This window comes from Diuraphis noxia, unplaced genomic scaffold (genome assembly GCF_037042655.1).
Source record: "Diuraphis noxia isolate RWA-SAM2 unplaced genomic scaffold, SU_Dnox_SAM2 contig0004, whole genome shotgun sequence".
NCBI lineage: Eukaryota > Metazoa > Arthropoda > Insecta > Hemiptera > Aphididae > Diuraphis > Diuraphis noxia.
This window is the reverse complement of record NW_028301714.1, coordinates 58,327,300-58,339,548: the sequence shown is the minus strand read 5'-3', so window position 1 is coordinate 58,339,548 and position 12,249 is coordinate 58,327,300. Positions and strand designations below refer to the sequence as shown.

General features: G+C 27.9%; 1 protein-coding gene across 1 annotated transcript; it reads left to right on the top strand.

Moving 5' to 3' along the window:
• The first annotated feature begins 5,262 nt into the window (after window positions 1-5,262).
• Window positions 5,263-10,053, top strand: Src42A (Tyrosine-protein kinase Src42A). The gene is made up of 7 exons (XM_015523731.2): window positions 5,263-6,142; window positions 7,032-7,195; window positions 8,562-8,730; window positions 8,797-8,955; window positions 9,013-9,191; window positions 9,253-9,409; window positions 9,487-10,053. The coding sequence occupies exons 1-7, from the start codon at window positions 5,611-5,613 to the stop codon at window positions 9,693-9,695; spliced, it is 1,569 nt and encodes a 522-aa protein (XP_015379217.1). The 5' UTR covers window positions 5,263-5,610; the 3' UTR covers window positions 9,696-10,053.
• The last annotated feature ends 2,196 nt before the right edge of the window (window positions 10,054-12,249 follow it).

Sequence of the window (12,249 nt, the reverse complement as noted above, 5' to 3'; positions counted from 1 at the left end):
TAGTTATAATATACTGAATTTAACACGGCAATATTATATTTCTACCTATACATAATTTAGATTATACATTAAATAAAAAATGTAATAATAGTAAGCTACTATTATTGCATACTTTATCTATAGTATTACGCTATACTACTTATAGCTAATTGTTGTAAGTTACAGTTAATAATATTATTCCTAGAAAAAACAAACCAACAATAACAATAAACTTAAACAAATAAAATTATCATCTACCAAAAAATGATCAAACTCAGTAATAAAGTTCACACGACACGAGGAAATCATGGTTACCAGAGTACACATTGGACAAACTAGACTCACACATTCCTTCTTATGTTTAAGAAGACCGAACACAATAAAATATAAACAATACCTCACTCAAAGAATCATTCGGCTCCGGACGAGAAAAAAGAATAATCGATTTCATCAAGATTGCTGAGCTCGCATATTATTTCTAAAAATAAATTAAACTTATAGCTTACCCATACTGGCTAGTCTGGTTTAGTACCACTATTATAACTGGCAATTGCTTTTCTTTTATCCTGCAAAGCTTTATAACGTTAATTATATAATTAAAATTTTATTCACGTACCATTTTTAATCCAGTTTAATTTTTTTTCTATAAAACCATAGCTTGATGATTTGTATATTTAGAAAAAGCAATACATCTGAATTATATAATCGTGTCTAATTATGATATATTCTTGTATCTGAAAAATAATTCCCTACAATAACTGAATAAGAAAACATTAAAATACATTTTCTTAAAACAACTATTTAAACGAAAAATTGACTCTAAAAGTATTAAATAAAAATTTAAAATATTATATTCATGTTTGAAAGTATGAGTATAAAATAAATAGAATTAATAACTATTTACAAAATTACAATAACCGAGAGTCACAAAATAAACATACTTTCGATATAATAGGTAATGCAAATATGTGTATAATAGCCAGCACAGTTTTTAATTTGTTTACTTAATTCCAGCCAACAAAATAATAAAATAAGTTGGTTTAATTATTAAATAAAAACTACCGCAACCGCACTAATTATCTCTATCGAATTTTATTATTATACATAATAGTTGCTTATGTTTAAGTTGGTGTCTCCGTGGAAATTGTCGTCGTTGTTATAATTAGATTTGCGACATTTGCGTATTGCGTGTATTGCATCATCGACTCATCGTACCTTATAACTTTTGTCAGTAATCAACGGTTAACTCTATACCCGACCAGACTTTATGGTTATGGCGGATTGAGTGCTTTAGGCCGCCGTCACGTCGTATATCCGATATACCTTTTCGTATATGTAAGCAATTTAAAGTCATAGGCCGTGTTTGAGTACCTATCTATAGGAAGTCGGTCATCATCGACAATAGTCTATAGCCCTATAGGTAACTGACTATTAATTTTAGACAACACGTTGAACAACAATAAGTAACATTGCAGTGTTTCGCAGAAACTATAGTTTAAATATTTTTAATTTTATATTATAGTCATAGGATCACATAATATAATAATATATGGAGATCGAGTGTAGTCACTCACATGGGCATATACCCTATGCGTTCGCATACTCTTCGGGCAGACGCTTGGGAGCACATGAACAAATTAGTAACCAAAAGTGTAAGATGAAATATCATGTTCATTAATTTTAGGATCATTTATATCTGTGGGAGAGGGGCATATTTTATCAGCCGCATACCCTGCAAATAAAGTCTGCGCACGCCTATGAATACAACTAATAACAACTGTCAAAATTAAATTACGTGATGGAGTTTAGATTTATAGTAAAGAATAATGACGAAAGATAACATTCGCCAACAAAAGTATACACAATACACATGTTGACTATACATAAAGGAATTCCAAAATACGACCATTATTAGACATTAATAGTTTAATACTGTTTCTGTCAAATTGTTCTATGATTTTTAGAAATAATAAATCATGTTTTCAATTTTAAATGATGCTCATATTATAGTGTATTTTCAACATACAATAGTAACAAAAAATAAGTACATTGGTACAAAAATATGAATTCTAATATGATGAATTATTGACCAGTACCTAATGGCTAATACAGAGTGTCCCGTGAGGATTTACACATTGCGATATCTCCCGAAATAATGGTGATATCGAAATTCTGGTTTTGTAGTAAGACTCACAGGGATAAGAACTACAATTATTATTTCATATTTTAATTTATTTTTATGTTTTGGTAAAAAAGTTAAAAAATATATTTTTTTATTTTATTATTTAAAAAAAAAAATGAAAGAGCCATTTTGTTGAGTTTATTTTTCTGAAAATATTGACGTTTCAAAATTTTAATTTCATTAATTTCCTGATTTTTATAATTTTTTTTAGTTTCGAGAAAAATTGCGTATTATTTTACACCGTAATGTTATCAAACATGTGACCCGCCGCGCCACGTGCAATCCTACGGCCGGCCGAATATTTTCCGTGTTCCTACTTCCTAATGGTTATAAATTTATAATCATATTTTATTTCTTCAAAACTAGAAAAAATATTGATAATAATTAATGAAAATAAAATTTTGAAACGTCAATATTTTTAGAAAAATTAACTCTACAAAATGGCCATCTTTAATTTTTTTGGAAATAATTAAATAAAAAAATATATTTCTTAATTTTTTTACAAAAACATTAAAATAAATTTAAAAATTAAGTAATTGTAGTTCATATCCCTATGAATCTTATTATAAAACCAGAATTTTGATATCTCCATTATTTCATAAGATATAGCAATGGGTAAATCCTCGCGGGACACCTGTATATGTAATTATTATGTTTATGATTTTTTATTTACAATAACTAACATAATTTCATAGATAGAATAATTTTTGTATAGATATTTCTCCCATATGGTTAATTATAAAACTCTTTAGAACGCTAGGCCCTTTGAGGTGCGAGACCGTAGGCAATGGCCCACACCACCCAAGTCTAGCGCCGCCATTGAGTACAGCAAATGCCAAAAGAGTATAGGTACGTTCAGCTAGAGATGAAAAATCTCTAATGAAAAGTGAGGCTCTCCTCAACAAGGATAGTGATAGACATGCGGATAAACTAATCGAACGTCGTCAGATTATTACTTAGTATATTTTAACCTTTATCCAGGAGTGTGCCAAAACAATTTCGGGGGTGAGGGGTTAATATAAAACTTCAATTATATACAAATATTGAGCAATACTCTTTTACTATAATATAAATTCGTTAAATTTTCGGAGGGGGGGGGGGTTGAACACCCAAAACCCTACCACCTTAGGCACGCCATTTATCTATCTATATAATTCTATATGTATAAAAATATAACGCTAGCATAATTACAGGTAACAAAATATTTTACAAACAGTTTGAGACATATATAGACCTCCTATATTTTTAATGGGCTATAAAGTGCACAGGTTCAGCTAATAGTATTTAACATATTATTTGCAAATTTTTGTGGTTTTGAACATTTATTAAATTAAAAAATAAACTTTCTTGATTCCATGTATTATGAAATTGCAACTATGTTTTTTAAGTGAAGAGAATAACATTTATTTTTTCCGCGATTTTTTCTGTGACGATTAGCTGTTTTAGGTATTTCAGGCTGTTATTATAGTCTCTCGATAATTATGGATACCCAATTTCCGCTAACGACTTATAATAGTCCATTATAATAAAATAATAAAAGGGCAAATTAAAAAAAAATAAAATAATAACATAATGTTATTTAAATATTTATGATTTATTGATATCCAATATTTATAAATTAACTGAAATTCTGTACAAGCGGACAAGCCAACAACGCGTGTTAGTGTAACTGCAAGGTCGTTTGACTTTCGAAAAATTGTCGGCAGTTATTTGCTTGTGTTGCCATCACAATATATTATAATAGGTACGTATACTTAAATATTGTGGTTGTGCGTAAATCCTCTTCTCCTGTTCCTGTTTCTATCATGTTTATGTTTTATATGCGTGGTTCCGGGGTGCCCACTCATTATTATAAGAGTTAATATATGTAGGTATTTAATGTTAATATCGAACTTCTTAAAGTTTAAAAGTAGTTCTATAAATCAAATATAAGCCAACACATTTAAATATTGAATTCCTACCAATGCATAATATGATCAATGAATTCATTCAAATATATTTTTTTTTTATTAAATGTGTGTTTATAGTTAGGCCAGATATCGATTGTGATAAAATTTCAAATGGTGTAAGGTGAAATTTACTTTCATGGCACAAAGAAATGTGCAAAAAATTGTTTTCCACCTCTTGTGATATCATCCACAATTCTTACCATTTGTTTTATAGTTATTGTAGTAGTGTGTAAATCCCCTTCTCCTGTTCTTATCATGTTGCTATACATATTCCTATTACTTATGTGTAATGATAATGTATTCACTATTCAGTATTGTGTAGGAAGTAGATATTAAATTATATTATGATTATAATAATATGTGCATTGTGATGTGCATATTATATTATAATTATAACAACTTTATCATTATTATGATGAGTGGCATGTATCATTAAACCAATTGGTGTTGCTCAAATAGTTTTAGGTGATTTATCCATCATAATTCATAATGTATTTTCTATTCTATCAATATCCATCCACCCATATTTAAAGTGTTGGACTCTAGGTATATTACATGCCATTGAATATAACCGATAGGTTCCTAACCTACCTGATATACTGTTAATCTATATGCCTAACATAATTTTATAATTTATTTATCGTATCATCATAGTAGATAATAAATAATAATCAGTGGCGTAGCCACTAGCCATGATTATAAAATGGTAGAGGGGGTTATGTCCAAATTAAATTAAGTTTTTACAGCTTTCGTGAATAAATAATAAACATAATAGTATAATGCATTTATTATCATGATAATATGGGGAGGGGAATTTTTTGGTACGTGACAATATTATATTTAGTAGTTATTACTTATTTAGTTTAGTTAGCCAGTTATAGGCACATACGGATTTTTAAACATCACTCATCAGTATAATATAAATAGTAATTACATTATCAGAGTATCAGACGTATTATAGACGCACGCGAATATATTTTTGAACAATATTATAATTGCCATTTGCCATAAATAGGTAATAAATAATGATAATGTGTAAATAAAAAATAAAAACCACTTCCCTTTAAAATTTTTTTATTAATAGTTTTTCTTCCATGTTACTCGAATAATTCTTATCAGAAATCGCCTTTTGTGTGTGTTTTTTTTTTATATTAATCATTATTCACTTTACGGGTGCCTTGTAGAATATTTAATTAACCACTACTCACTAGGTAAATCATAATTTTTTAATTGTGTATCCCGTTTAGCACTTTAGCAAAACACTTTCCAACCGTATACGAGTGTCAATACCGTTTTGCCTTGATGTAATAGGCTTGCAGTGACGTCGAGTTCAGCTGAGATCAGAATTGTTTCGTGTATTTGTGATTTGGATCATCGCATTACAAAAATAACACTGCACTTGTGTGTTATCATGTATGTAATACGCGTTTAGGTAACTTAGGACTGAGGACGTCTTTAGTGCCCGGTGGACTTGGAGCTACGACAATTGCGCTACGCAAGATGGGCAGCTGCTTCAGTTGTCAAAGAGGCTCGTCCAGCAAGAAGGACATAACGGGCTCGCCTTCCAATGCTGGCAACAGCAAAGACAACATATTGCCAGCCGTGCCCAATGTACCCATACAAAATATGCCACCCCATGACAACATACGTGAAGTCAGGAATGGGCCAATGCCACCAGTGCCCGACCAGGAGCCTTCTAATGCCACAAATGCATCAGCAAAAATATTTGTAGCCCTTTATGATTATGATGCACGCACGGACGAAGACCTCAGCTTCAGAAAAGGAGAACATTTGGAAATCCTGAATGATACCCAAGGAGATTGGTGGCTTGCCAGGAGCAAAGCTACTAAACAAGAAGGTTATATCCCTTCTAATTACGTTGCCAAATTGAAGTCTATCGAGGCTGAACCATGGTATTTTGGCAAAATAAAAAGAATCGAAGCTGAAAAAAAATTGCTATTGCCAGAAAATGATCATGGAGCATTTTTAATTAGGGATTCTGAAAGTAGAAGAAATGATTACTCTTTGTCTGGTGAGTCAATTGAACATATTTTCTACATTATTATTGGTGTGTACCTTACCTACCTACTTACTACCTAATGCTGACTAATTATTTCAAATTAACACAATACAACTTTTACTGAGTACTTTATGATACAAATTATATTTTTGATGGTTTTAGTTTATATTTATTAGATATTTTAAAAAAAAGCAATGCTCAAAAGAATAGGTAATTAATCTAACCTGGGTATGTACCTATTTAAATTCTATCATTTATATAATATTAATTTATTTTAACAAATTTAAATCTAATATAAGTGGATATTATTTTATGACAATTTCATCATAGTATTTCATACCTATCATACATCAAGTTTTTAAGAACACCTTTTGTTCAACAATGATAATTACTTAACTGAATCAAATTTTATAAAAAACCTACATAAAGTAATTATTAACATTTTAGGAATTAAGTCATAATTGGTAATTGACTGTTCTAATAAAAGAGCCTACCTAGTTAGGTAATCTATTTTTTTAAATAAATTAAAATTCATGTAAAGTTTTTTTTTACACATATCAATAGGAATTTAATGTGTTTAATTTAATGTTTATAGTATTTATCAGTATTATTTATTATCTAGGTTGGTATGATAAAAATAATTTATTTTAAATTTGTTTAAAGTACTATATTATTACGCTATATGGGAAGAGGGTCTGTAGTCTGGATCCTTTGGTGCACTTCTGTAATGAAGTAATGCAAATAACATCCTTAGTTTGAAAGGAATTCTATATAAAATATAAACTTGAACACATTTAAATATTTAATTTTGAACTATATAGTATTTGTGTGTTTGCTTATATTTTATCTTATATTCATATATATAATATATTATTATGTACATTTACATATTTACTAATAGTTCGCGATGGTGATACTGTTAAACATTACCGAATCAGACAATTAGATGAAGGAGGATTCTTCATTGCTCGCCGTACAACCTTTAGAACTCTGCAAGAATTAGTAGAGTACTACAGTAAAGATGCTGATGGTTTATGTGTCAACTTACGTAAGCCTTGTGTACAGGTAAGATTTCATAATTTAATATAAAAAGGATTTTTTTAGATAAAGTAATTAATCTGTCATGAACCGTATATTCTTTTTAGAAGGTTAAAATCATTTTTGCCTACATACTTAATTTATTAATAATATTTACTGATTATTATAGAATTAAAATAGGCATATAATATGAATCTATCTATAAATATATAAATTAGTATTAGTCTTTGTACTCAATTGAATCAGACAGGTCTGTTTTCAATTAAAATTGTATTAATAGATTCCTAGAGACTCAAGGAGCGTTTATACCTTTTTGTAACCCCTAATTGTCGCCTGTAGAATGGCTCCCTTTTTCAACTTTGGTTTGCATAGATTAAATATTTTTATTAACTTAAGTGGTTTTTATTGTTTACAGATAGTAAAGTAGTTATTTTGATTAGACATAATTTATTTATTGTATTATGTTTTGTCATTTAGGCTAACAAAGGTATTCAATATAAATTTAAAATTGAATAAAAGCTATTATATCTTAGAGGCAAAGTGTAGTGGCTTATATCCTAAAAAAATAGTCTACTGATTTTGCTAAAAACAATTAATAATATTTCAACTGAATTAAAACAGAAACAGAAATAAATGAATGGATAGTAGGCTATAAATTATTATACAGATGCTATTATCAGTTGGGTTACCTATATCTAAATGATGAATATTATGAAAATCCATAGCTCTTGACTAATTGGTACTAAATTTTGCACACATTATTTGGGTTTTCACTATCCCGGACTGGTCATATGAATATGAGAATAGAAGCTACAAATAACAGCTATTATATTTAAAATGCGAAGTGTATAGCTGAGATTCATGGAATCAGAAAATATTCAACTGATAAAAACTTATAAGAACCCCTTGTGTTAATTTTTTAAGATTTTTGACGTAGTTTTTATACATTATAAATATTTGAGAAATATTTATGATCTTGATAAATTTTGTTAAAATTCTGACTTTTATAAAATACTTTTTTTATACAAAAATCTAACATTTAAATAAAAAACTTGTGATTATTCATTTTAATTTTTTAATTGTTGTAAGTACAACTTATGAGGAATCTTGTATTTAATTTTAAAGCCTTTTTACTTTCAAATGAATGTTATTAGCATAAAAGGAAAAAAACTAAAAATAGTCAAACATTCAAAATGCCTATAATTAAATAGCATTAAAAGAGCAAAAATACTTTGAAAATTCTGTCTAGAAAACAATTTTTTGTCCGAATTTAGGTGTTCTAATTAACTTTTAAATTTATTTAATAAATAATCAATTTACTCAAATGTATGGAATTTTGTTAACTATTGATAATATGTTAAAAAAGCTAAAATTATGTTTATTTTCTTGCTAGGTTGAGAAACCAGTAACTGGTGGTCTGTCCCACAGTACAAGAGATCAGTGGGAAATTGATAGATCTTCATTGAAGTTTGTCAGAAAATTAGGACATGGTCAATTTGGTGAAGTTTGGGAAGGTTTATGGAATAATACAACACCTGTTGCTATTAAAACATTGAAGACTGGTAAATTGCAATTATATTTTATATAAATAATAAGTTATTGAAAAAAAAATTTTTTTTGTACCTTAGGTACTATGGATCCCAAAGATTTCTTAGCTGAAGCTCAAATAATGAAGAAACTCAGGCATACCAAATTAATTCAATTATACGCTGTTTGCACTATGGAAGAGCCAATTTATATTATCACTGAACTTATGAAAAATGGAAGTTTATTAGACTTTTTACAAGGTAATTAAAAAAATTGTTTAATTTGTTTATTTGAATAACATTTAAACTTGTGTATAGGTAAAGGACGTGGTTTGAAACTCCAGCAATTGATTGATATGGCAGCTCAAATAGCATCTGGTATGGCATACCTTGAATCTCAAAATTATATCCATCGTGATCTTGCCGCTAGGAATGTTCTTGTTGGTGAAAGTAACATTGTGAAGATTGCAGATTTTGGTCTTGCTCGTCTTATAAAGGTTTGCTGAAAACTCATTGTCATTGAATAAAATGTTAATATTTGGTTTTTTGTATTTTTAGGAAGATGAGTATGAAGCTAGAGTTGGAGCTAGATTCCCTATTAAATGGACTGCCCCTGAAGCTGCTAACTATAGTAAATTTTCTATAAAATCTGATGTTTGGTCATTTGGAATTTTACTCACTGAGCTGGTTACCTATGGTCGAATACCTTACCCGGGTAAATATTAATATATAATTTAGTATTTGATACAATATTATAAGTACCTTTTTATTGAATTTACTGGTTAATTTTAGGAATGACCAATGCTGAGGTATTGCATCAAGTTGAGCATGGTTACCGAATGCCTATGCCACCTAATTGTCCAACGGCATTGTATGATATTATGTTAGAATGCTGGCACAAAGATGCAATGAAAAGACCAACATTTGAAACACTTCAGTGGAAACTAGAAGACTTCTTCACTATGGAAGGGTCTGAGTATAAAGAAGCATCGGGTTACTGAGATCACGCCCGCCTCTCGGAGTGGCCTATGCAACAGGCTATCGCTCTACGCGGTGCTAATCCCCAAGCAGCCGCCATATACATGCAACATGCATCTGCGATTTATCACGCACACAGACATCAACTACATCATTTGCACAATATTTATCATTAACACTGCTAGATACATCTTTGACCATCATTACTTTTGGTAAGTCATAATCATTTATAACTTATCAGTTTCTTTTATCTTTTTTTTTGAAGTTTTTACGAATCAATTGTTTTTAAACTATTTAGTTGTAGATAATTTTTAATTTTATTAGATACTGTTATTCTATTCAACATTAGATTATAAACTTAGGTTAAATTATTTTTTATATCCGCCAACATGCTTTATCTAATTTGTACTTTTTTTTTCATTTTGATTAATTTTAATAAGTTCTGTTTTTTATAACACAGTAAGTAATATTATCTCTGTATGTATAACCATAAACATAGCTCAAAGAAACCTTGTACAAGAAAATTTAATTTAGTGATGTTGTTCCTGAATCAGTTAATTGTTTCCTTCATTGTGTAATATTTTAAAACTGTGATTGTTGTACTGTTCATATGTAATTCAGAGAACTTGTGTATTATATCTAAAGACAATGCATTTTTTATACTCTTGGTATAATATATATTATATTTTATTGTGACAGGTGTAATTTTTACCTGTATATAGAATATTATATTGTAAGTTAGTACAATTTTTTAATTTATTGTTCAATTCTTATATATATATATATATATATATATATATATATACATATATACTAGTTCTCTGTTCAATAATATCAAAAGTAATATCTATTTGTGATCTGCAATGTCAATTGTTAATCTATTTTTAGTGAAAATTAAAATGTGTTAAATATTTGTTTTTTAGTTATTCTAAAAATTAGTTAATACTAATTACATTCAGTATTAATCAAATTATGAGAAATCTGTTTGTTTAAATGTATTTAATATAATTAATAACTTTCTATGATAATGCATAGTTATTAGTTATTACTAATATATTAATAAGAAATAGCATTAATTTGAATATTTTATATACAATCACAATTAGTTTATTTTATTTTTTTGATAGTATTTCATATAGTGGTTTTTCTCGTAATGACTAAGCATTGTACCAATCACAGTTTGTTTTAATTTAAAACATAATATTAAAATTCTTCTAAATATTTTTGATGAAATACTCCATAGATTTATACATGACACATTCATATTTCATTTACTGTTTATATCACTATAGTTATTATATGATGTATCCTTTTGTATGCCATTTTCTTTATTATTATTTTTTTTACCATATTATATTTTCTACATTTTTTTATGACTCACAAAAATAATTTTGTTAAGTACAAAACCAAAAATCCAAAAGATGTTCTAAACTACTATAACGAATTAACACAAAAAAAATCAACTCAGTGTTCATATTTTCAGAGCGATTTCGGGAGGTTAATGTATTATTATATAATACTAATGAATAAATAAATAATATTCAAAAAATAAATTGTAAATAAAATAATTTTGTTTTCATCATGAGTTTTTGTACTAGAAATACATTCAAAAGTTGTTATTTAATGTTTTGTATTTTTGCATGCATACTAGAGTAGAATATTGTAACATTTAGATAAAATCGAACAAAAAATCTTTTTTTTTACCTTTTTTAAACTCTTACACCTTATGTTCATTTAATTATTATTATTATTATTATTATAACTATTATTAATTTTATTTGTATTTTCTAGTTCCTTACATTTTATTCATTTACAAACTTGTTAACATGTATATTCCAAAATTTTAATATGTATATGTATATGTTAAAAAAGACATATTTTGCAATCTTAATGACATATTACCTAATTATTATTATTATCATAATTGTTTTACGTGTAAATAATTTCTAAACATTTTATTATATAAAAATATTAGTATAATATGTAGCCTAAACTATTAATCATTATTATAGGACATTTATTAAAAATAAAGTTTTACCTATAAGTTTTGTCCTTTTTATTTTAGATAGCCAACAATATTCTCATGCCTCCCATAAATGATAATAATATTAATGTTACGGATAGGTTAAAAAATATTTTATAATCAATGCTTGACTTGTGGTGGGGGTCACAGGGGGACTGAGTACCTCAACTAATTTTTTGGATACACTAGCGTACCCCTACTTCTTTTTTAAAGGGGAACGCATAGGACGGATTGTTATGTAAACTTTTAACTTACCTATTAATTAAATTAAATACAAAATTATATTTAAAAATGTCAATTGTAATTTTATTGTATTAATATTTGGTATCTAATTCTAATATGAAGTGAACCTTAAGTTACACGGTTACACCTAATAAATTATGATTTATATGTTATAATTCATGTTTCTTAATAATTTATTATGCTTCTTAAAAGGGACCTTAAAGGGTGATGTGGGGCGACCCCCCCATCGCCATGGTTAAGTAAGTTTTATTAAAATTCTAGGGACGCTACATTTTAAAAGTAGCTAGAGTACCTCTACTACTTTATTTCCA